The following is a 25,061-nucleotide window of genomic DNA, read 5'->3' as shown; positions in this document are numbered from 1 at the left end:
TGCGCGCCGGGTCCTGCCCACTGCGGAGCGAGCGGAGCCGCCGGCGCCTCCCGCAGCGGCTTCTTGCTGCCTCCAGCTCTGCTCTTTAGGAGTTTAAGGGGGGTTCGGGAGAGGACGGAAGTGCTGAAGGTCTCTAGGACGGCAGTTGAAGACGGCACCTGAATGGCAGTGGTGCCCGTGCCTTCGTGATGCAGCGAAGGTGGCAGCCTGTGCGCCCTGACCCTGCTCACACTGTCCTCTTCATGGGCGAGGCCAGACTGCAGATTTTGCCCGCAGACGTCTTGCTACCATACTAGAGGTGCTGCTGTCCCACCCTTTACTTCAGGGAATGGGGCCTCTGGGGAGGATGGGTGGTTTAATGGGCTTTCTGATCTCTTCCAGGATCTCTAAACTGGGTCCCTGTGACTACAGAACACATGGAGAGACGTGGCCTTTCCGCAGGCCAACGTGCCAGATTGTGGTAACGTGCTTGATTTTCTGCTTCCCGGAACTTAACCTCAAATTACCTTTCAAAGGGACAGAACTCGTTACTGGGGTATGATTCAATCCTGTATGGTTTGTATTTTTTACTTTTAAAGGTGTAGAACATGGATATGATGGTGGGCCACAGAAACAGTTCCCAAGAGACTATAATATCACAACCAAAAAGCTCGCAAACATAGTAAAATCAGATTCAATTCACTTTTATTATGAACAAGCACATCTCAAGTAAGTAGAAATAGCTTCAGTTGATTAACAGAACTTACAGAATTATTCTTAGGTTACAAATAACTAATACATCATAAAAAGGGGAAAATGCCACCCAAGGAAGGAAAAGGTATCCTGCATGTTTTCATAGCAACAATACGCATCCTCAAATTTTGTCTGGCTAATTATCCAACACTCATCAAATGCACTAATCTCTCAAGTGGATGGTATGGAATACTGGTGCCATTCCACACTTAGGTATATGTTAAGTCCATGGTACACACTGCTATAATAAAAATACATAGGACTTGAGAATTGCCCTGAAGATTTTAAAACTTTATTAAAAGCATTAGTCACACCTGAAACCTAAAAGGATGGTCAGCATCGTTACCTCATAACAGAAGGAATAGTGAGACACAGTATAATAAAATGATTATATATCCAGTGCTGTGGTCTGAATGTATCCCATAAAATTCAAGAGTTAAAAACCATATCTCCAATGCAGTATTACTGAGAGATGAGACTATTAAGAAATGATTAGGTCGAGGGCTCTACCATCATTAATGTAGGACTTACGACTGTTATCTATACAAAGAAAATATGCAGGATAATAGCCAACCTTGGAGGAACACTTCCATTTTAAACGTTACAATCATCATTTAATCTAAAAATATAAATCAAATATGTTCAAATTACTTCCACCCTCCATCAAATGTGAGCACTTAATAAAAACAGCCCAAAGAAAAGTTTCCAAAATTAAGCCCATACTTGAATCCTCAAGCCAGGCCAGTTTTTATATTTGCCACTGCTGGGGGCTCAAAGGTACTAAGGGACTTCACAGAGGCATTAAAGTAAGAGTCATATTCAACATGGAATAGAAAAGAGGTAAGGCACTCAAGTAAGTTGTCAGCAGTCCACGAGGTGAGGACTGTTAGAAATTCATTCTTTATCAGATCTGAGTTTCTTATTAATGTCACTTGAATTAAGCTTTAGAATCTTGAATGGTGCGTTTCTTATTGACCTGACAAACCTTTATGTTCAGATCAGTGTATTCCCTGGGGCCTGCAGCTTAAGGTCTGTGGCTAGGCTTCTTATCGGGAAATGAATGGAATAGGATTCAATAAGAAGAGAAAGTTAAATTTATTTTTCATGGATTATAAAGCAGGCATCTGATGACCTATGGAATTAACACTTATGCAACAGGCATTTGAAAGGGGTAGGCACCCAGGATAGCAGATCTCATCTACAGTGATCTTCCCAGAGATTCTTTTCTGAACAGCTCAAAGACAAGGCTGCCCTCATGCAGGATGGTCCCTAGAATCTCTATTCAATTAACACAGGAAGGAAGGCCCTGCTCCCCAACCACTGAGGCTCAATAGTAGACATAGATTTGGTATTGAACACTGCCAACCCTGATAGAGCAGAGACGGGCTTCTGCATTGATGCCTGAGTTAAAGGGACAAGAGAGGCCTATGATCTTCAAAATACTAATCACTAATGTACTGTATTTTCCCAGCTTCCTTTTTCCTACTGACTATCATGGATTATGTGGCATAAGATGCCACATTTTGTTTGGGATAGTGGCCTCTTTTTAATGTGAGGCACTTGGGAATTAGCCTCTGCTTCTTATGCTTCCTAAAGGATTAGGTTTCTCCCTCTTCATCTTCGTCATTGCACTGTCATCTGGGAGCATTGATTTGCCCGAATAGCTTTACTAAACACAAAGCAACACTGAACATGCTCTCTGTTCTGACCCAGGCAGAGAAACTGATGATAAACCTGCATTTTTCTGTGGTTGGTTCATTGGCACAATATTTGGCTTGGCCATAACTCGTGAAAGACAAGAGTCTCTTCGAGCTCAAGGTTTCTCTAGAGGGTTTGCCAAATTTGTCAAGATATCAATGTGCCAGTGACCCCAGGTATGGAAGTATAGAAGATGTGGAAACCACATAAAGGGATAGTCAGGCCATTGCTAACGGGACTTGGCAGTTCGGAGACAATTAGCATTTTGACTGTAGGAGAGGGAGCTGCCTGGACATCAAGTCCTCACTGCCTTGGATACAAACAGGAAGCTGCCTGTCCAGAGCAAAAAGAAAATATCAGGGAACAGAGAGAACCAATAAAGAGAACAGGGACAGATGGGATAGAGCCAGGAATCACGAATCAGGTTGGTTAAAGATTCCTACCCCATCACTCAGGCAGTCCTGCATGTAGGCTGGATGTGAGAAAGCAAAAAATGAGGGAAAGGTCATGACACTGTAGGAAGAAGCCTAGTTTCTACTCAATCCAAGGAGAAACTGGATTGAAAGGATCTATCCTCTAACTCATTTCACTAGAAGACCCAATAGCTTACTCAGTAACTTCTGAATCCCACTGCAATATGTTCTCAGAGCCCTCATTTTGGAAAGCTCCCATGGGATTGGCTATAGATGTTACCCCTCAATTTGTCCATTTCCTGCCCAGCACTGGGAGAAATAGTTACCCCAGATGAGGAATTCCTCCTCACCTTCATGTTTCTTTAACATTTCTTTTTCAGAGGGGAGCAATGTAAATAGTTTCATGAAAATTATATATGTATGTATATTTAACTTCCAAATTCACCTCCTAAAATCTTTCCATAGTTAGATGTACCTCCTCTTACTATAAGTGGAGTGACAAATATCCTGTGGATGGCACAGAAGAAAGATGACAGCATTGGATAAGCAATTCACAGAATCCTCAAAACTCCATGAGCTCCTGTACACTAATTCTGGACACCCTTCACCTAAAAACTTCTTATTCTATGAAATAAGAAATCTCCTTTTTACTAAAGAAAAACATCCTTCCCCAGCAAAAACTACTTTTCCTGCTTAGTAAATGCTTCTCCTTTGTTATCAGTGTCCTATATGAAGACACTGAGATATGCTATTGTATTCTAGGATCAGCAGGCTCAATAGCCATGCTCTACTCAGAGTCAGAGGGAAAGGAAGAAAGATGTGAGAAGAAACTCCATGTCTTGCTAATCAAGCAACCTTGAACTGACTACAGCAAGAGATTACCCTTGCCCAGTTTCCTAGCTCAACTCCCAACTTTACTTATTATCATGCATACCATTTTGCATAATGATTTACCAATTTTGCAAACTCCATCTCAAAGTTATTTTCTGTTTCATCTAGCAATGAATGGGCTGATAACAGTAAATAGGAACTTTGCAGCAAACTTTGTTGAATATCTTGAAGTTCAGGAGAGGTCAAGGAAGAAGAGTTATCTAGAGCAAAGGGCTTCACTTTTAGACTCTAGAAAGGTTGCCAGGGTTTGGAAGGTGGATACCAATTTATGGCTGACCATGGGAGGCCGTGAGAGTAAACAGAAAGGAAGGTAATAGAGACTAAGCAACAAAAAGGAAATTGGGAATGGAAGAGAAGAAAAGTCTATCAGCTAAGTAGCATAAAGTAGTTATAGCCTTTCAATGCTTGTACATTTTACAAGAATACTGTGCTGGAATGGATTAAGGTCATCACCTATACCACCTAGGAAGCATTACTCAGTAGTTAATTAACGAAACATTAAACAAGTACCCAGCTGACTTTTGGAAGAAGAACCTGGATTATTCAAAACTCAACCACTCTTGTAGCTTCCATCTCCAGTTCTTTTAATCTTGGCCAAGACAGCAGCCTTGGATGCTCTCTTCCGGTCATAAGCCAGACCAAGAGCAGCCATGCAATCAATGAAGAATGTGGTTAAGTTGATGTGCCAGCGGTACTCACTGGCAGAGTAGTCATAGGGGAAGGAGTGGTGATAGTTGTGGAAGCCCTCACCTGAAAAAAAGCAAAAACAAAAAGAAATGAGAGAGCAGTGTAGATGCAGTTTTCCTCACCTCTGCATACATCTTACCTGGCAGGGTACCTCAAACCTCACAACAAACCTGGTGTTGTTGAGTGAGTAGATAAACCCACCCTCTTCTACTCTGAAGCAAATACTGTAGATGCCGTGAGAGGTATTTTTAAGCATTGAGTTGATTCCTTGTCACCAGGTTGTCTGGAAGCCTTTGTGACAGAAAGTGATTCTCAGAGGATAAGAATAGAGAAAAGTTGTACTGCTGGGAATTAATCTTATCCTGGAAAATGCCAGAGTGTCAGCGAATACCAGCCTGAGACCCCACTGACTTTGTGTGTATTTGCCTGCGTTGCAGTAGTGTGGGAAAAGCAGAGTGTACAAGAAAAACTGTGGCTGCCCATACTACAAAGGAAAGTAAGCAGCAGACCTTTCCTTACTGTATGAATGCTCCGTGTAAAAGTGGGAGGTTCCAAGAGAAGGGATGGCAGCAGGCAAAAGTCAGAGGAAACGAAGCCCAGAGATGGGTAGAATCTCCACAGGCAATGCTGGTTCACCACTAGCTACTCTGGCTTCTAATTCTCTAAGCTTTGACCCTGGGACCAGCGTGCTAATAAAATAGAACTGCTCTGAGAATAGATTCCTTCTAACTTCAGAGATTCTGAAAAATGATGGGAGACTTTCACTTTGCTGGAGAGAAAAATAAAAGAAATTCTAGATCAAGACAATTTCCATAATGGGCAAACATTTGCCAAGTCTTGACAAGACTCTTTGTTCTGAATCTATTCCAATACAGAAGTCACTGACCCTTAACAGGTCAGGGTAAAGAACAGGTAGTAAGACAGGTTATTGGACACATGAGCGAAGAAACTCTCAGGCTAGAAATGAAATGAGTAAGATGTGAAAAGTCCTGCCAAAGAAATGACCAACCAGGGGTTCTCAAAGTATAAATCCCTCTAGACACTGAGTTGTCATGTTGAGAAATAAGAAGGGAGTGGGGCAGAAGTTGGTGCATGGATAATGCCAAGGCTAAGCTGATGACAGAAAATTACTAGCTTTCCAAGCAGGGTTTTACAGTTAAGCTCTAAGGGAGTGTTCAGTTTACCAGGCCTATATGTGTGGGTGTTAAAATTTAAAGACAAAGGGAGAGGAGGGTCACAAATAGCAATTGGGGCAGAAAGAGTCAGCCCAAGGAAGGCTAGAGCAATGCCAGATGTATGTGAGACAAATAAGCTTGTAGCTATGGTAGATAATTCAGGAACAAAGGGATTAGAACGGAAGCAAACAGAGCTGGAAAAGAGCAGAGGGCAAGGTGAGAGGGAAGAAATAGCAGATTTGGAGAAGTGAATGGTATCAGGGACAAAGTAGGAGGCTGGCATCTCACTGCAGTTCTGTTTATAATACAGCACATACATATCTCCATCTAGATTACTCCATTTCTCTGAAAATCTCAGATTTGTATAGTGTAGGTAATTTCTTTCACACTATGAATATGGACGATATGCAAGACACCTGAAGGGAGGAGAAAGATAACATGGAATATGAAAGAAATAGGAAAAATGCTTTTAAAAAATGATAATAAATATGACCCAGGTAAATGAGTATTAAGCAATGATTTGAATAAATCTGTGAACAGTATGATTGGCTAAGTGGTACTGGATGAATAACATTTCTGATCAATGCCAACAAGAGGCTCCTGGGTCTGTGTAAGAAAACTAACTTGAGGTCTTAGTCAAAGTCTGTATTCGTCTGGAAGGACAAAAAAGTGGACACAGATGGTAGAACCCCGATTTCTTTGATCTGGCAATTGGAGCTGAAATTATAGAATAAAATTCAAGGATAGTCAATATCAGATCAGTAAGCAGAATATTGTATGGCATGAAGCTGGGCATGGTGGTGCATACCTACAATGCCAGCTCTCTGGGAAGCTGAGTCAGGAAGCTCACAAGTTCACACCTACCCTGGGCAACTTAGCAAGGCCCTACCTCAGAATTTAAAACAAAAAGAAAAAAAACTTCAAAGCCTACAGATACAGCTCAGAGTGAATGTTCTCAGTTGAACTGCCAGTACTGTACCAAAAAAAGTATAGCATGTCCAATTTTTAAAAACTAATTTATAATTTTTCTACATTGTACACAGCATATTTAAATATAAAACAGTAGGCATCATTCCAGCTCTGCAGATGACCCTACTTTTTTTTTTTTTTTTTGGCACTGGGGATCAAACTCAGGACCTTAGGCTTACAAGGGAGGTGGTGGCACCACTGAGCTAAGTCCCCCACCCACTACTTTTTAATTTATGCATTCCCTGCTTCAAGCAGACTACAGCCCTGTCAGAGTTAACTAGAAAAAGGAAAATTCAAAAAAGCACAATATAGGTAAGCATTAGGAGATGTTGTTTACAACCTAAAGTAAAGTATTATTTTCCATTTTATATAAGAATTGATAGCTGCTGGGCTGGAGATTTAGTGAAAGGCCCTGAGGTTGATCCCTGGTACAAAAAAAAAAAAAAAAGGAATTGATAAAGGGCTTCAAAATATATTGCCCCACAGTTATACATTGAAAAACTGAGCTGCACATTGGTCATAAATACTGGTTTTTCTGGTTGTAAGGCATCTAGCCAAATACCCTAATCAGCAGGCATGCGATGCGATCTCACTATGGACAGCTGACTTACCTACAGCTCCTACTGAAACCAGAAGATTCTCCCGAGAGTTGATGTTCTTGTCATATGGGCGATATCCATAGAGGTGGGCAGCACTGTTCACCAGCCAGGTGGCATTGAGCACTAGGGTGTATCTCAGTAAGGTGGCAACATACAAGCTGTGTAGAAAACTCTCACCCCAGAAATACCAGGGGACCACTGTGGGCAGGATGAAGCACAGCAACAGGAGACCGGGTATATAATACCTATATTGAGAAAGCACACACTGAGTCTGGAGAAAGGCCTCTCACACAAACCTGATTTTCCATTTTCACTGGCCAGGACTATATTTTTCCTCCTACACTATGAATGTAGGGGACAGAAACTAGCATCATAGAATAGAGTAGAAAGTTTTTGAGCATAATGTTATTATCTCACTCTGCACATGAGGCAGCGTGGACACATCAAGTTACTTAAGGGTTACTCCATTAGGAAACAGTGCAGCAAGGATTTGGACATCTGTTTCCTGACATGAAATCCAAAGTTCCTTTTCATGATACTACAAGGCCAGGACAGTTAAATAGCCAAAGGTCAAATCACAAATTCATAAGCAGAATTCTGCACCCAGGCTACTGTTTATATCTGCCTTTTGCCTCCTTTAACTTGCCCACCTTGGCCACTGGCAAAGGGGTTAAGTGTGGTGCCTGCATTTCCTACTACCACCCCATAATCCTTTGCTTCACTTCCCCTTAGGAGGTACTCTGAGTGTTCTCAGTCACCTAAAGGTCTCAGACCAGGCCACTGACATTCCAAGGCCTGCATGCCTTCAGCAGTCATCCCTTCTACTTTTATGTCCTTCACATTGCCTGTGTCCAACTCCTTTTCATTCCTGCTTCCACTGCTTCCCCAACCTGGGCCCTTCCTAACTTCTTCCTGTGACACTGCCCCTCATCTCTGGTTCCTTAGTTCCTTCCCTGTCCTGCAGCTCACCTGTGGCTGTGCACATTGCTTCTGAAGAAACAGTCAGTGGCTGCCTTTAGCCAAAGGAATCACATGGTAGTCTGTGACTCTCCGTGACACCTTCAGTCACTGTAGAAGTCCTTTTTCCTGTAGCCCCTATACTTAATAGAAGAGCCATGTTTCTGAAACCTACTTCAGGCTTTAGTTCACCTTTTTTTTCTATTTGCAGTATCCTGGCTCACCAAAATTATAAAATTCAATCACTATATAGATTATTTATATTCCTTCCCTAGAGTTCCCCACCAAGCAAGATTCCACCTCCTTATCCCTTGTCACTACAGAATATATGCTGCCTTGTATCATGACTATTTGGGCACTTGGCTTATCTTTCCCCCTCCCAAGAGGTTTCATAATTCTTGAAGGTAAAACTCAGCTGCATTCATTTTAGGGTCTCTTATTGATCCGGTCAATAAACATTCATTTGCAATGAATTCATTTCAATAAAATAACTCATAGCAAAAGAGTGTTAATTTATGTCCATGGACCTGTGATTAAAATTGGAATTTTAAATGATGATCTGAACATGCAAACCCATAAACTTTTTCTGCTTTTATTTTATGATTTGTAAGAGAAAAGACTGAGTCTGTGCACTCCAGATGTCCAGAACTACATCCTTATCTCCATTCTGCCTTCACTCACCTCCTCTGGAACATCACCAGTTTCTCAGCTTTTAGATCAGACATGTCGAGCAACTTGCCCTTCTCTTTGACGGCTGGGTGTTTGCGCACAAGCAGCCAACCCACGTGAGAGAAGAAAAAGCCACGTCTGGAATTGTGAGGGTCAGCATGTGTTTCTGAGAACTTGTGGTGGGCACGATGGTCTCGGGCCCATTCATACACATCATTCTGGAGGACAAAGAAAAGGAATACGGGCCTGAAGAGAGATGACCTTCTACGCAAATTCAGTGCCCAGATGTCTGAAAAGGCTCAGGGCTCTCAGCCCAACCCTCACCTAGTCCCCAGGAGTCGGGCTCCAAAGGAGGCATGGAAGAATCACGCTCTTTTGCATATTTGCCCCAAAGTTTCTGTGGAAAAGACCTTTATAAACACAGAGCATAGAAACAGCACTGGTGTGTCCTAAAGGCGATGTCTGGGAAGAATGGAGGTAAATCCCAGCACGGTGATGTCATTAGGAAGGAACACCTGATCTTTGGGCATAGAGAATATGAGGCAAGTGCATCAGGTCCTAGGGTGTTGCTGTGTGGCTAAAGCTATGGGGAACTCTATATCCTGATACCTCCCCAAATGACAGCTCACTCAACCCAGTAAAAAGTCCTCAGAAAACTCATGATCATGATCATGACCATGTTTCCAGAGGACTTCTAGGCTTTTCTGGCACTCTTCTCATCCCTTTAAAAAAATGTATCTGTGTCTCTGGTACTTTCCTTGGACTCACAAGGATACTATCAGGATTCTCAGGTTTTAACTTGCTACAGCAGAGATTATTATACAAAGGAGTTAAGCACCCTAGATATTGCAAAGACAAGGAAATTAATTTTGTTTCCTGTTCTCTTGCTCAAGCTAAGCCCCACAGCACAAGCTCTCCTGTGCCAATTTCCAGAGTCTAAGAGTCACCTTCCTAGTTCCCTTTATTCTGTCTCTTATAAACATGTTGTCTGATCCAACCTTGGTACCTGAGTTAACAAGCACAGCAACCCCAGACAAGATCACAAAGTTTTCTACCCAACACTTCAATAACCCAGTTTCCTCTTCTATAAAAACAGAACTAAATGAGTTCATCTATGCCAAATGTTTAGTACAGTGCCCAGCACATAGTCAATGCTATAGAAATAATTGCTTTTATTATCTGACATCAGAGGCCATGAGTCTGTAACATATCATCTTCTATCCTGTTGCCATAGGGCCTAAGGGAGTCATAAAGTATGAGTTTAGTGCCACTGACTGCCCACAAAGCTAGGGTCAATGACTGGCTTAGCACCACGATCCCTCATGATGAAAAATCACAACAGTCACACTGCATTATAACATAGGGACCTTGGGATCAGAAATGACCCCATATCAGAAGCCCTTGTCCCATTTACCTGTGTTCTATCCTAGTGAATCTAAAGTACTCCATGCTTGGTGAACCTCAACACTGATCCTGTACTTATGTGACCACAGGAGAATGGAAAAGCCAATGGCCTTCCTGCTAGAGCTCTCTGGACGCAGGTCTCATCCATTCCTCCCTGGATCATCAGTTGGGTAAAGACAGGAAAACCAAGCAGTGCCAGCTCCTTACCTGGAATGCCATTGTGTTGGCAATGATCAAGAAGATCTTCAGGGGCAGCCGCGCTTTATAAGTTCGGTGGCTCCATAGGCGATGAGCTCCTGCTGTGATGCCCAGTCCGCTCACTATATAGTACAGGGCGGCTGCCAGGACAAGATAGTGAGTCACAAATATGCAACTTCAATCAAGGGATACACTCCTGGTGTCAGTGTGTGTCTTCTTTAGTATCTGATTGACGGTATACTTTCCCTGGACACTCACAATGAGTTCATTTCTGAGGCCTCCTAACTTTTACCACTGGAGTTAGGCAGACAGGAGAACAAATAGGGCTCTCACCACCATGCCACTTATTGTCCCAGCCTATAGGGGCTTTATCCCATGTCCTGTCTCTCCTTTGACCTTCAGCTAACCTTCTCTAAAGTATTCAGTGCCACAAATAACTCCTAGAGACCTCAGGACCCATAAGCACAGGTGTTCTGACAATAGCAGTCAGCAATTTTGGCACTGGCCAATTAGAGGAGCCCTAAATTGTAGGGGATGCTCCCAGGGTATACAGCTGTGGCTATTCATCAGCTGGCAAAAAAAAAAAAAAAAAAATTCAATATTCCATCAGGGAGTGTAGCTAGATTAGGGAACATAAGCCCGGCACACAGTGGCTCAAGCTTTAACAGTAATGTAAGTATATTTTCATATGCATAACTTGATTGGACCATGTGCTAATAATACCATACACTATAGCTGAGAAAATATATTCTGAGAAAGATTAAGCATTTATCCAAACTCACAGGGCTAATAAAACTGCAGCCTTCAGCCAGGCATGGTGGCGCATGCCTATAAACCCAGCATGCGGGAGGCTGAAGCAGGAGGATCACTGTGAGTTCAAGGCCAGCCTGGGCTACATAATGAGTTCAAGCCCAGCCTGAACTACATAGTGAGGCCCTGTCTCAAAAAAGAAAAAGAAAAAAGGAAACCTGCAGCTCTGGTTTTCAGTCACCAAGTTCTTGTTTCAGCTTTGTCATCCACCTCACATGACCTGTGTCCAGTTCCCAGGTCTCTCCACTGCAATATCTGTCAGTCCAGACTCTGACCATCAATGCTAATTCTAGGTAATTTTGGGAGAGAGTCAGAACTGGCAGAACAGTGAAACATTATCCTGTCTGTCTCACCATTCTCTAGGTCTGCAGGCTCATATGATGTTTAGTGGAGAAAGGGGTGTTGAGTATACACCTATTTTTTCCTATGGTCAGCAGCTCTGGGAAACAAGAACTGAGGCCTTATTAGAAACTGTTAATAACGTGTCTTTCCTAGCAGACAGCTGGAAACCCATTATGGATTCTCAGATCTTAGTTACATCTGGAGATACCACATATTTTAACAACTACCTTGTTTTTCTACGGCCAAAGATAATACTTTACTAAATAGCATCCTCTTCTCCTCTTCCCTCTTGCACTCTGTCCTGTCCTCTTGCACTCTGTCCCCAGAAGAGCCACAGGGGCAACATTTGTCCATGGAAAGCTCTGGCACAAACTCTCTGAGCTGGGACTGAGGTCTCAGGTGATCTGTAGCCTTTAGCCATGTGGTTTTTGAGATCTTCTTCCCTGATACAGTGTCTGAGTACACTTCTACTTGTAAAAAGGCCAGTGGAGCCAGAACTCTGAAATGGCCAGGAAGAAGGAACAGGCTTTAGGCAAAGCAGAAGCACTCAACTGAGAGCCAAGGAAAAATTCAAGTTTTTTTCATACCACCAATGATCCTGGCCTGTTGGATTCTGAAACGCATGTCCACATTTAGAGAATAATTTGGAAAAACATAGGCACTACAGCATTCTGTTAACATCTAAGACTGTCAAATAGGATGCTGCGGCCAGTTAAACATCCATTCTTTCTCCCCCATAGGATTGTTAATATCTGTGTCAGTGGTTAGGCAACACCTCATAGCTTTGCAGATTGGAGGTGTTTTGCCCTTTGGCCATCATTGTTGCCACAGATACTTCTTCAACTCCTCTAAGATTCTTCAAGGCTACAAAACTACAAAATAAGACAGAAGCCTCTTAAAATAGGAGGAATGATAAGACTAGGATGACAGACAGCAGACCTAAGGAACTAACCAACCTAATCTTCACAAAGTACATTTGTCCTCATTCATTAGCAGGAAAACTGTTTCTGGGAAAGAGGATCTTACAGATACACTTCCCTAAGGCTCCTGGAGAATTTCCAGGACAAAACTTGAGGGACCAGATCTTATCAGCTTTAAAACCTCGGAGATTTAGGGGAAGCAATTGTTAATTCCTGGCCAACCAGCCCTTCTACATCACTTCCCTCCAACACAGGTGCCACAAAGCACCCCACACCTGAGACTGTTCCAGAAAATTTCTGGTTGTCTTATTAGACAACCTTCTAGAGAGAGAGTCCTGATCCGCCATCCCTGAGAAAGCAGAAATAGCACACCCAGTTCCATGGTATTCCCTGCTTCACGAATCACTGAGCAGACATATGTAAAATACACATGTGGATCCAGGACACAGGCTCTGCTCTCAGCACACATCCACGGATCCCTGAAAGTGCTTAGTTAAGGACAGTTCAGAGGAAAGTAGCAACCATCTCCCTCACTAAGGCAGTCTGAAGGCCAGAGCTGCATAGGGCTCCTTTCTCTGGCCTGGCTAACCCTGCCATGGAGGGATGGATAGGGATAGGAAAGACTGGTTCACATGCTAGGGGCCAGGTGAGAAGGGCTGGAGGAGGCTGGGTGGGCAATTGAACATGCAACATCTGTTCAATCAGATTCTAAGAACATTTGGTTGACTGGTATGTGGCACACCCTGCAGACATACCTAGAGCAAAAGAGCAAAATGTCTATGCAATTAGGTAATACAGGAGCAGTCTTTACCTTGGTGTCAAACCAGCCTGATTTATTTTTGTGGATGAGCCCCTTCCTCTTCAATGATCTACAGTCCTGAGCAGTTTCCCCTTACTCTATTCCATGACTAGACTCAACACATACTTCGTGAAACCCCTGGTTTAGTATAAGGAGCCTATGTCTCCCACGGAAGGGTCTTGATTCTCTTGTAGATGACAGGCTTGTGACAGGGAGCCAAGCTAATGATTCAAACAGTAAAGCTCATTGAAGGGCAGCTGCCTCTCTCTCTGCCCCTGTTCTTCCCCCTCAAAGCCCTGCACATGGACTCAGAGTCATTCGCCAAGACCCCCATTACGAAACTACCAAAGGGCCCAAAACTTAGCTCAGTGGTTCCACCGCCCATCTAGCAAGCACAAGGTCCAGAGTTCGATCCCCAGTACCACAAAAAGAAAGAAAGAAACTACCAGAAATGGCACTCCTGCATCCCAACCCCACTGGGCTCTATTCCCAGTGCAGTCAGCCTCCTGGACCACCAGAGGCATTGCTGGGAAATGCGGACAGAGAGGGGCCAATGCTGTGTGTAAGACCCCGTCACTTAACAGCTTGAGCACCCTGGGGTCCTATCCAGAGATGGGACCTGCTTACCCCACAGCCAGGTATAGAACTTGCAGGTGGGAACTAGTGTTAACCCATACAGGGCTGACACGTGCAGCAGAGCCATCAGAATGACGTTTCTCCAGACAAACTCCAGCTTGGGCACAGGACCCTCCTCATCCTCATAGTTGGGGTCGCGAAAGTCATCTTTCATTTCAGGACGAATGTCTTCTTCTGAGTAGAGGGCCATTTTCTCCACCTTCTCTCCATTCTGCAGGCCGCCAGAGGGAGGCGCTGAGATGGTGGTGGTGGTCGTGTAGGACCTGGAGATCTGGAAGGAGGAAGGAGGAGGGGCACAGAGCCCCCTTTCTCAGTACAGTAGCTGGGGCAAGGGGCAATATGGGCAGCCAGGTGATGTGAGGGTGGGATGTACCCTAAAACTGAAACTGAGGGAAGTTTCCCAAAACTGTGCAGTTTGTGAGCGTGACACTCGGTGAAGGGATAGAAGGGAAAGTAAAAACACCAGCACCACTGCAATACGTAGAGGATATCTCGCGTGTAAACATACAGATACTGGCACGACTGCTTTTTTCTTTACATTTAAGAACATTTAAGGAATAAAACTTGGGAAATCACATATCCTGTTAATAATCTCGTACTAACTGGAAGCAGAGCAGCCAAATGAAAACAGAGCGACTCCAGAAACAAGACCAAATCCTCCTAGAGCTCTCAACTCTCTCCCAAGCAGTCGCCTAGAAGCCAATCAGTGCTCGCTAACTGTGGACTCAGGCCGTTCCCAGGAAACTCACCTCCCGCAGCATGTGAGCAGAAATTCTGGCTCTCGAAGGCGGAGACTCAGTTCACTGGGCTGAGACCGCTGAGCGGATTCAGACTACAGGCGCCGAGAGGGACCTACTTTGTTTCTAAAGCTCTCCTGTGCGCGAAGGTCCCGCGAGCCGCGTTCCGAACCCTTCGTGCGCCTTCCACACACTACGAAAGTCCCGAGACCGAAACTGCCTTCCGTGAATGTCCCACAGCTAGGTTTTTAAGGCTACCGCCAGCAGTGACGTAATTATAACCTGTTTTTCGTAGGTCCGTTCTATTTATTAAGAAAGAGGAACAAAAATCACACACTGGCAGAGGCAGCCAAGCGTGGAAACGAATGCAGGAAAGAGGTGATCTAACGCTTTTTAATGCACTACTCTTGGACTGGGATATTGTACTCGCCTACTCCGCGCACCCCCACCCACACCCAGAGGGAAATGCTAATTAGGCTTCCTCAATTCTGGGTTATCATTGGTCAGGGGGAATTTGGTGCCACCTCGTACTGCTTCTGCCATTGGCTAGGCACAATCTGCTGTTTCCAAAGACGCCCGATTCTTACTCCCCCTCCCCTCTTTTTCTGCCTTTGACCTCTCACTAACAAGCCACTGGGCCTAGGGTTTGTATCCTGACAATCTGGCCCTCATCCTGGGAGAGAGGACCCAGTCCAATAGAGAAGTTTCGATCCTAGCTTGGGCCCCTAACACACAGAAAAGATGCACAAGAAACAGTGGAAAACCCACCATAGCACCAAGTACAATTCCATTCTTTCTTCCCATTCCCCTAGTCACGTAGGAGGGGAAGCTTGACTTGCACTACCAATAGCAGTGCAGGGCATTGACCCTGGGCAGTCAGTCATTTAGGCCCACCCACCTGCTCCAGGATGCTAATCCTAGCCCACTAGGAGCTCAGTTCACATAATTACACTTGGCACGGAGCTGTAGACCTGCACATGCGCACCACGCTCAGTCACTAGACCAGCTCTTGAGAGAACCACCAGCTCTAGGTACCAGTGGACAATCTTATGCCCGTGCCCACCGCTCCAGGACGTTTTAAGAGATTCTTCTGCCCATGAGGTTGAAATTTTAGAGTCTTCTCTACAAGGAAAGAGCAGAAAGCACAGACTGGTGTTTTCACCTAGCTGAATGTCACTAGTGTTTGGAATAAGAGCAGAAAGCAGAGCAGATACTGTGGTTTGTGCCTGTAATCCCGGCACACTGGAAAGCTGAGACAGCAGAAGTGCAAGTTTGATCCCTGCCTAAAGACTTAGCAAGACCTTGTCTCAAAATAAAGTAATGATAATGATAGTTTTTAAAAAGGTATGGGATGTAGCTCAGTGTAAAGGTCCTAGGTTCAATTCCAGTACAAAAAGAAGAGGTGCTGGGAAACAGAGACCATGATTCATGCAAGCCAATTCACAAGAGTTCTTTTCTTAACCTTCACTGTGACCTTGTGATATGGGTACCCCGTGATTATATCTTCAAAAGGAGAAAAATAGGATACAGAGCGATAAAGAACTTGCTCATGGTCAAGGCAGGCAGGCCTTGAGCGCAGAAATGTGACGTTGGTGCCCAAATTGTTAGCCCCAGCCCAGAACTATTGCTCAGGGACCCTGAGGGGCTCGGACCTCACAAACCTTTCCCTCATAGCCCCACCTGTTCCTCTCCAAATACTATCACATTAAAGATTAGGTTTCACATGTGAATTTGGGTGTGAGGTTATAGACTTTAGTGCATTGCATTCCTCCAGGGATTAAGGATTACTTTGGGGGATTTGGGATTTAATTATGAATTTAGGGCTTAACTGAAGATGGCTCTACCTTTGTGGCCAACTTGAACTTGAGAGGAGATGGCCACAGACTTAATACTACAAATGTTTCATCACAGTCAGCAAACCATTTCCTGTATAACTTAGAAAAATTCCTTTCTCACTTTTTCTGGATTAAATAAATATCAAGTATGAACCTTTTCAATGAGGAAAAACATTACAGGTTAGTGTAAGCAGTTATTCCCTATCATTCTCAGACAAAAACATTAGGGTTTTTCATTTATGTGGTTTTGTGCTACCAGGGACCAAACCCAAGAACTTGCACTTGCACTATTGCTGTACAAAAGAAGTATTTTCTGATGTGGAATTAACATTACTGTAAACTGACCTCATTTTCTCCATAATGAAAGTGAATCAGTTACTCTTTCTGTTCCTCTTCTCTAGCTTTATCACTTTCCCTCTGCTTCTCTCTCCTTGTCCTGCCCTGGCCTCTCCTCTTCCTGTCCTCTATTGAATGGGGTACATACCTTCAAGGGAGGGAGCAGCTGCCTGGGAGGAGGGCAGCCCTGCTTGAGGTGCTGCCATCTAAGCAAGTGAGGGAGCTTTGTGCAGGGCAGCCTAGCACTGATTCTGGAGCCTGAGTGCCTGTAAGGAGAGCACCCATACGGAGGGGCAACGCAGTGTGTGCTGTAGAATCCTAAGGGCACTGAGGATGGCCTCTTTGGGGAAGAACAGGATATTTCCACATCTCAAAATATTTTCCCGTTAGAAGGGGTGAGGGGCCAGGGCTGGCAGCCTGCTCTGCTCACACCAACATTTTCTAACTGCGGAACTCTGAACAGTATGAGAATTCTGAGTTGTAGCCTTCAAGGTTAGAACGGCATATATATTAAGATAACAAGAAAGGAAATAATTTTAATCAGTTTTTGGTTTGGTGGTTTGGTTGGTTGGTTTCTGTATTTATTTTGACTTTGCTGTCGTTGTTTGTTTGAGGTAGGGTCTCCTTATATAGTCCAGGCCAACCTTGCACTCATGAAATCTAGGCTGGCCTCAAATTTTTACAATCCTCCTGCCTCAGCCTCCCAATTGTTGGGACTACAGGAATGCACCACCACACCCAATGGACATAATGTCATTTTTTTTTACACTTTGTTAGCTTGTTTTATACACCCATGCATGTTGTCATTCTTTGTTTCTCTGGCTGAGGCCCAGCAAATAGTAAGGTAGGGCAGTTCAAAATCCCCCTGATAACTTTGTTTTCTATCTTATTCTTCTAAAGAAAGAAGTTAAAAAAGTGGAAATCCAAAAGCCCCGTGGGCCCATCTGTATCTTGTGTTACAATATCATAAATTGCTGGTAAACATTTCATAAGCCAATTTGGCATGCCCAGGAATAATTCAAATCTGGGAAGAGCCAGTATATGCCAAGCAGTCACTTTAAAACCAAATGTCAGCCACCAAAGATGGCCTGACCTGGGTACGATAAATGACCTCAAGGAAGTTAATGTGTGTTTCTTTGTTCCCAGAAAGTAAGCAAGTTTGTTATAGGAAGGAAGCAGCATCATTTATGCAGCTGGGACCCAGGACTTCTGCCTGTCCTTCAGTCACACAGAAGTCCAGCTCCGTGCTCTTATCCAAGTACAACATAAATAAAGGAAGGAAGGAAGGAAAAGAAAGAAAGAAAAAAAGAAAGAAAGGAAGGCAGAGAAAGTTTAGCTTGTAAATAATGTATCCATTCAGGAGATTTGAGAGAAATACTTGGAAGATGAAGAGAAAATAATGGGTCAAAATATTTTTTAATGTCAGAATTGAAAAACATACTTTTCTAGATAGAAAGGATCCAAAGAATACTCCTGATAATGCATGAGACTGCATCCATAGCAAGGCACGTCGTAATGGAATTTTGCGAATACTGGAGAGGTAACTTGAAAACACTCTCATAAGACTGATGCAATATGTGCTTCTCCAAAATAGTGCAGTAAATCAAGAAAAAGGAACACAAAGGATCCAGGAACAGAGGCTCCAACATAGGAGAGAAGCAAATGCTAGAATGATGCTGCTGAGAATTTGCAAACAGGTCAGACAGCATGTGATCCAGAGTCCAGCAGTTGAGAAAGACCCAGTAGAGATTACTTGAGGACAATGTGTAGCTTTCACTGAGCATAAAGGACAGGGCTACTTTTACCTAAGGTTATTTTTATTCAGAAAATTACCATTTATGTTTCAAATTCTAGGATATTTCTTTGTTTATTCACAGGTTATTCTACTGCTCTAATTCAAAGGCTGGTCCATGACATACATAAGTGAACATCTTGGAAGATAAAGTTGGAATGGCGCTGGTTGACCAGGTATCACCATCTGTTTATCACCCAGTACTCACTTAGGAAGAGTGTCTTTAAATTAATTCAAAACAAATATCTCACTCTCTCCTAGGCTCTTACTTTGACAACCCTCATGTTTCTCAGACAGAAGGCATGCTGATCCTATTTTCAATTAAACAAAAATAGAAGAGGTATTTAAAATCTTGGAAGAAAGGATTGGATTTCAAAAACTTCTCAATGGGTTCCATAGTTAGAACTAGCAAATAAGGAAACCCTCAAGTACCATGCACATGTCCAAAACATTCATCTCACAAACAGAATGGGGAAACCTTAGCTTCATAGCTCATGTGAAGAGGGTGTGAGTGTCATAGAATTTACTGCACACCACGCTGTATCGGTCAGTTCACAAGTGTTTGATGAGGACCTGCTACGTGTCTAGTAGGAGGAACCTGCTTTTGCAGGTAGAGAGCAAATGGAAGAACACAAGGATATTATAACAGGTGGGCAGATAACACACACAAAAGTGATGAAGGTGGTATTTGTAACTGCATTTAAATGGTGTTTCAACTTATCCTGTCCAATATTCATATCGCCTCTTTCCACTTCATAGGTAACCTAGAAGGCAGTAAGTCAAAATAATCCTCATGTTAAAGATGGGAAAACAGAGGCTCAGAAAATGTAAATTTCATTTGAGCAAGGCAAAGCACAAACAGAACACTAAAGGATGGATAGAAGGGGACAAGGAGATGGACCTCTTGCAATAGGGAAGTGGTGGAAGGGAAAATGTGTGAAGGGAGTAAAGGGGAAGGGGAAATAAAAGTAGAAGAAAGACACACCATGTACAGGAACCTAATAACCTCAGTCAATGTCAACATTATATGCCATAATATAGGATTGAAAAATGGGATGGGAGAATTGGAAGAGGATGGAATAAAGGAACTTTAAAAAAAAGGAAGGAGCTGTCATATGTACCTGTAATGGCTCCTCAGGATGACTGCAAACTGTATGAATTGCAAACATGTTCCAGTAAAATAAAGAAAAAAGGAAATGTAATCAGGGGTTCTCAAACACATAGCTCTCTGGCAGGAGATCTAGCTCAGTGCTCCTGAGTCTGCCTGGCAAGCCCAAGTCCCAACTTTGATCCCCAGTACTAAAAGAAAAACAAACTGACAAAAAAACACGTAGCTCTCAGAATCCCTTTATTCCTTAAAATCATTGAGAAACCGTATATCATATAAAAATGAAATCAAAATGGACTGACTTAAACATGAGCTATAATTATAAAAATCTTAAAACGAAGTGTAGATCTTTATGACTTCATATCAGATAATAGCTTGTTAGGTATGATACCAAGATCACAAGCAAGAAAAGAAAAATCAGGCAATTGGCATCATCAAATTTTAAAAATCTGTACTTTAGAAGACACTACCAAGGAACTGAAAACAAAGTTCACAGAATTGAAAAAAGAATTTGAAAAATCTGTATCTGAGAAGGGACTTGTATTTGTAATATACAAAGAATTCTTAAAATCTAGGAACAAAAACCAAATACCCAAGTTTTGAATGAGTAAGGGACTTCCTTTTTCCTTTTACTCATGGTACTAGAGATGGAACGCAAGAGTTTCACAAGTGCTACCTCTGAGTTATACCCCAGTCTGGAGAAAATGATTTGAATACACATTTCTACGAAGAATATATGCAGATGGCCAACAAGCAGGTGAGAAGGTGCTCAGTGCCATTGGTCAGTATGAAAATGCCAAACAAAACACTACTTTACATTTACTAGCACTGCTATAACAAAAAACATCAGCTAAAAGCGAGGATAAATTGGAAATTATTCTTAATGGTAGAGCTGTTTTGGAAAACTATAAATAATCATCAAAGTTTAAGCATTGGAGTTATTATATGATCCACTAATCCTCCTAGATATAACTTTGAAGGAACTAAAGACATGTTTACACACACAAAAATATGAATTTTCACAGCAGTGTTTACAATAGCCACAAAGTAGAAATAATCTAAATGTCAGTCTGATAAAGTGATTGATATGATAAGTACATATGGTGTAATATTTTTCAACAATAAAAAAGTAACTACGCATGATGGCTCACACCTATAATCCTAGATACTAGGAAAGGTTAGACAAGGAGGATCCTAAGCTCAAGGACACCCTGGGCAATTTAGCAAGATCTTGTCTTAAAGGAAAATTCGCACATGGGCTAGCACAGTGGTAGATCACTTGTCTGCATGCATGAGGCCCTTGGTTCAATCCCAGGTTGGCCAAAAAGAGAGAGAGAGAGACAGAGAGAGAGAGAGAGAGAGAGAGAGTGTGTGTGTGTGTGTGTGTGTGCAGGTGGCACAAAGTACTGATATATGCTACATGCAGGAACTTTGAACACATTATGCTAAGACAAAGTAGCTGGATACAGAGGATGACATAACACGATTCTATATGTTCCAGAGTAGGCAAATGTATGAACTAGAATAGTGATTGCCTAGGCTGGGGCAGTGGAGTCACTAGGAAAATATGAGAAGTGTCTCTCTCTCCCCCTCTCATTTAGAAATGTAGTTGGAAAACTATTTTAACTGCCTTTTATATAGTACACTAACACTCAACAAATGACAGTTACTTAATGTTAGCTGCATTGTGAAATCTGAAAGTATCAATGAAATGTTTATATCCTTCTACAAAAGACTGTGTTAATCTTGCTTGTATTTTGAAGGCGAATCTTATTAATGCATGGTTTTGTAATATTATATTTCAATCATATAGAAAATACTGGTTCGCACCCATTTCCTTCCATAATATCAAAACCACATCCAGTAATATCACCACAGATTTCATCACACGAGCCTGAAATTACTATACACCTGGCGAATTCAGTGCCACCACCGAGAGGTTTCCAAATTCTGCTTTTTGCCTGAAAGGTCAAATTTTATCACTGGAACAAATATCACATCCTGGTACCTTAGCTTACTAATATTTGAGGAAAGTTCTGCCAAATACCAAGATTTGGTTTACCCTCCTGTGGCTGTCAGTAATTTTTTTGAGAAAAAAATTATGTCACATGAAAAAAGCAGTTAATTCATTTTATAGCAAAACATGATCACAGCTGGGTGTGGCAGTATAGTCCCAGCACTCGAGAGGCTGAGGCAGAAACATCACCACAAACTTGAAGCCAGCAATCACTTGACAAAAGCCTTTCTCAAAAAAAAAAAATTTTTTTTCACAAATGCGTACTTTTCTCCTCAAGGCAACCAATATTCTTCAAGTAGCAAAAATATTTATATGAACTTTTTATTTTATGACAATTTTTTTATTATGGACAATTTTACTGAAAACTAATTATAGCTATGCATGCCATTGTACTAGAGAGCTTATGTCTATTTAATCACTTTCTTCCATTTTCAAAACAACAGTATGACAAATGGGGTATTTTTATTGATAACACCCACCAATCTTAATCAAAGTTCCCCAGTTTTACATGTGCTTATCGATTTGGGTGCCTCCTGCATTTAGTTCTATGCGGCTACAATATAGCACATGTATAGGTTCATATCTGATCATTATAATCATCCACCTCTGGTACCACAAATTTATTAACATTTCTAACATTTTCAGAAGTTTCTATAAATGCAATAAAGCACATAACTGTTTGGGATTGGCCTTTCTTGCTCAGCACAATACTCTGATTATCATCTAAGTTGTTTCATGTATAAATGGCTCTTTGTTGCAGGGGACAGGGTCTCACTGTGTAGTTCAGACTGGCCACGAACTTGCGGTGATCCTCCCGCCTCAGCCTCCTGAGTGCTAGGATGACCGGTGTGTGCCATCACACCTGGCTCTTTTTCATTATTAAGTAGTATTCCATGATATGACTGCACCACAGTTTACTTTTATTTTCTCAACTTTATTAGTGCATGTCTGCAGTACATGCATTTTACAGTCATCTTAGGGAATGGGTACATGTACATAACACAGCTTATTTCTTTTTTTAATCTCTTTTCCACCTTTTCATTCTTATTAGTATCATTGTTCTTAGTTCATGTTTGTGCCATACAATGTCCACATTCCTCAAGCTTATTAGGACCTTGTACATGGTATATCTTCACTCTACCTATTTCCACATCCTCTCGCCATTATCCCTCACCCTTGGAGCCTCAGACCCCATCCCATCTTCAAGAGGCCCATCTCCTTCTCTTCTATCCTTCATTTTTCTCTTAATTTCTTCTTTCTCTTCCTCAGATAAGAGATAACGTATGGTATTCAAGTTTATGTGTCTGATTAATGTCACGCAAGATTCTATTTTTCAGGTGCATTCATTTTCTTACACATCTCAAATCTGTCCTTCTTTAGAGCTGAGTAGTATTCCACTATATATGGATACCACATTTTTTTATCCAATTGTTGATGGGTACGCAGGCTGTTTCCAGGATTTTACTGTTATGAATATTACTGCTTTAAACGTAGGTATGCATGTATCACTGTAGCATGATGTCTTAAACTCTCTGAGGAAGATACCTAGATTCATAACACAGAAGATTTATAAAACAGGTTCTAAGGAAGCAACTTAATGCAACTAAGTTTCCTTCATCAAGGATATCTTAAATGAAACAATTCCTTTCTGAGAATTTTAAAGTGATGCAATAAGCCCTGGTACTGTTTGGTGCTGCTGGCTTGATTCATACCAAAAGGAAACCAGTTCAGCTACCATAGCTCTGACGTCATCAGTGCAAATGCAATATGGTGCCAAAAACACAAATAAGGGCTTAATTATTACTGTGAAAATAATCTGGGCCACACAAATCTCTTCCAAATTTCTTATTGGGGCTGGGGGTCTCCAGGAAGTCACGGTTCCCATGTTAAAAATCTCTGCTTTAAATGCCTCCCCCAAAGTTATGCACCTAGGTAGTGGAACCAACACTTGCAAGGAAGTCAGACTGACTCCTAGTCTAATAGTTTTTCTATTGCACTTTAAAGGCAAATAACTACTTTTGTACCAGAAGCCTACTTAGAAATGCAATGAATAGTTCTCATCTAGGCAGGATTAAACTCATCTAGTCCAGATCATAAAGACAAACTAAAGAGATTTCATTAAAGTCATAGAGAAACGAGACATACTAAAATAGGAAGACGATATCGGTAGGTTTAGTCAAAGACCTCTTATGTACTTCAAACCACTGTCTTGCAACTAGGTGTAACCTAAGAGGAATCTTGTCCGTCATCTTGTCCCATGGAGAGACCTCCTCACAGCATTTGGAGATTGAGCAGGTCTGCTGAGGAGCAGTTCAGTCCTGAGGATGTTGTAAAAAGTTCATTATTTTGACCTGAAATCAGCCCTTCTCTTTCTCCCTCCCCAGACATACTCTCTCATTCCCACATACTTTTATTGCTCTGGAGCAATAAGGAAAAGATCTCTTCTATGTCATATTTTAAATTAGCTCCCAAGTCCCTTCATAAACCTTCTGCTCTTTCCAGCCTGAAAAAACTCAGTTTGTCCTCTTATGATTTGTTCTAGTCTCATGCATGCTTTGTGTTGGTCCTTGGTCTTTCCAATGGACCAGGCTCCCAGCCCCTCCTCCTCCCTGCAATAGTTCTGGATCCTCTTCCCCTCTCCGATGCCCAGGCCCTACTTGTGTTCAGCCACTGTGCTCCCATCTGCCTTTTAATTCCCACACCTGCTCTATGAAAGAGGGATTATCACTGGTGCTTCTTTTTGCTTACATATTGCAGTTTAAGAATTTTTGATAATGTGTGCCAGCTGGGTATCCATCATCACAATCAAGGCATCCAACAGGTCCCTCACCTAACTGTTCCTTTGTGGCTTTCTGAACTCACACCTGTAATGTATGTTGAAAGGGAAGAAAAAACAGTAGCACACAGATTTTTTTCTTAACCTGATCATTACTCTAAAGTTGCAGTATACGTGGTAATATGATTTTACAACACTATTTAAAATATATCTATACATATATTATGCATACAAATATATGTATACATATACATGTAATATATATAATGTATATAAAACACTTAGATTCATCTTTTGGAGGTTTTTTCACTTATGATTCTTTTTTCCTCTATCTTTCAATACTTCTTTGTTTTGCTAATCTGTATCCTCTTTCTACTTGTGGCTACTTTCCCAGATTTCTTAAATTCTATTCGATAACTTATTTCTACACAACCAACTTTCTCCCTAGATTCACTAAACGCTTTAGATCGCCAATTCTTTTGCAGACCCCGGCTTATGATTCCCAACAGTCTACAGCAGGATACTATGTCCACATGTCGGAACCTCAGCACAGACCACCGT

At 42.1% G+C, this 25,061-nt stretch overlaps 1 protein-coding gene and 1 long non-coding RNA gene across 2 annotated transcripts; one reads left to right on the top strand and one right to left on the bottom strand.

Moving 5' to 3' along the window:
• The first annotated feature begins 6 nt into the window (after positions 1-6).
• LOC104872319 lies at positions 7-9,224 on the top strand. The gene is made up of 3 exons (XR_783125.3): positions 7-298; positions 382-535; positions 8,733-9,224. It is a non-coding gene; the product is annotated as an uncharacterized LOC104872319 (long non-coding RNA).
• On the bottom strand, positions 1,655-15,064 carry LOC104872320 (acyl-CoA desaturase 1). Its single transcript, XM_010638540.2, has 6 exons — positions 14,649-15,064; positions 13,891-14,170; positions 10,402-10,532; positions 8,803-9,008; positions 7,177-7,409; positions 1,655-4,484 (listed from the first exon to the last, which is right to left on the bottom strand). Exons 1-6 carry the CDS (start codon positions 14,658-14,660, stop codon positions 4,285-4,287), a joined length of 1,062 nt encoding a protein of 353 aa, XP_010636842.1. The 5' UTR covers positions 14,661-15,064; the 3' UTR covers positions 1,655-4,284.
• Positions 15,065-25,061: the final 9,997 nt, after the last annotated feature.

The sequence above is a fragment of the Fukomys damarensis genome, unplaced genomic scaffold (assembly GCF_012274545.1).
Source record: "Fukomys damarensis isolate Sample0158 unplaced genomic scaffold, DMR_v1.0_HiC HiC_scaffold_8, whole genome shotgun sequence".
NCBI classification, from domain to species: domain Eukaryota; kingdom Metazoa; phylum Chordata; class Mammalia; order Rodentia; family Bathyergidae; genus Fukomys; species Fukomys damarensis.
This window is presented reverse-complemented; position numbering and strand designations above follow the sequence as displayed.

What these genes read in the sequence shown, in the direction of transcription:
- LOC104872320 (XM_010638540.2), bottom strand. An exon ending in GTTCTATACCTGGCTGTGGG is followed by an intron (nt 10,533 to 13,890) that starts GTAAGCAGGTCC and finishes TTGTCCTGGCAG; the next exon opens with CCGCCCTGTACTATATAGTG. An exon ending in CTGGTGATGTTCCAGAGGAG is followed by an intron (nt 7,410 to 8,802) that starts GTGAGTGAAGGC and finishes TTCTCAATATAG; the next exon opens with GTATTATATACCCGGTCTCC.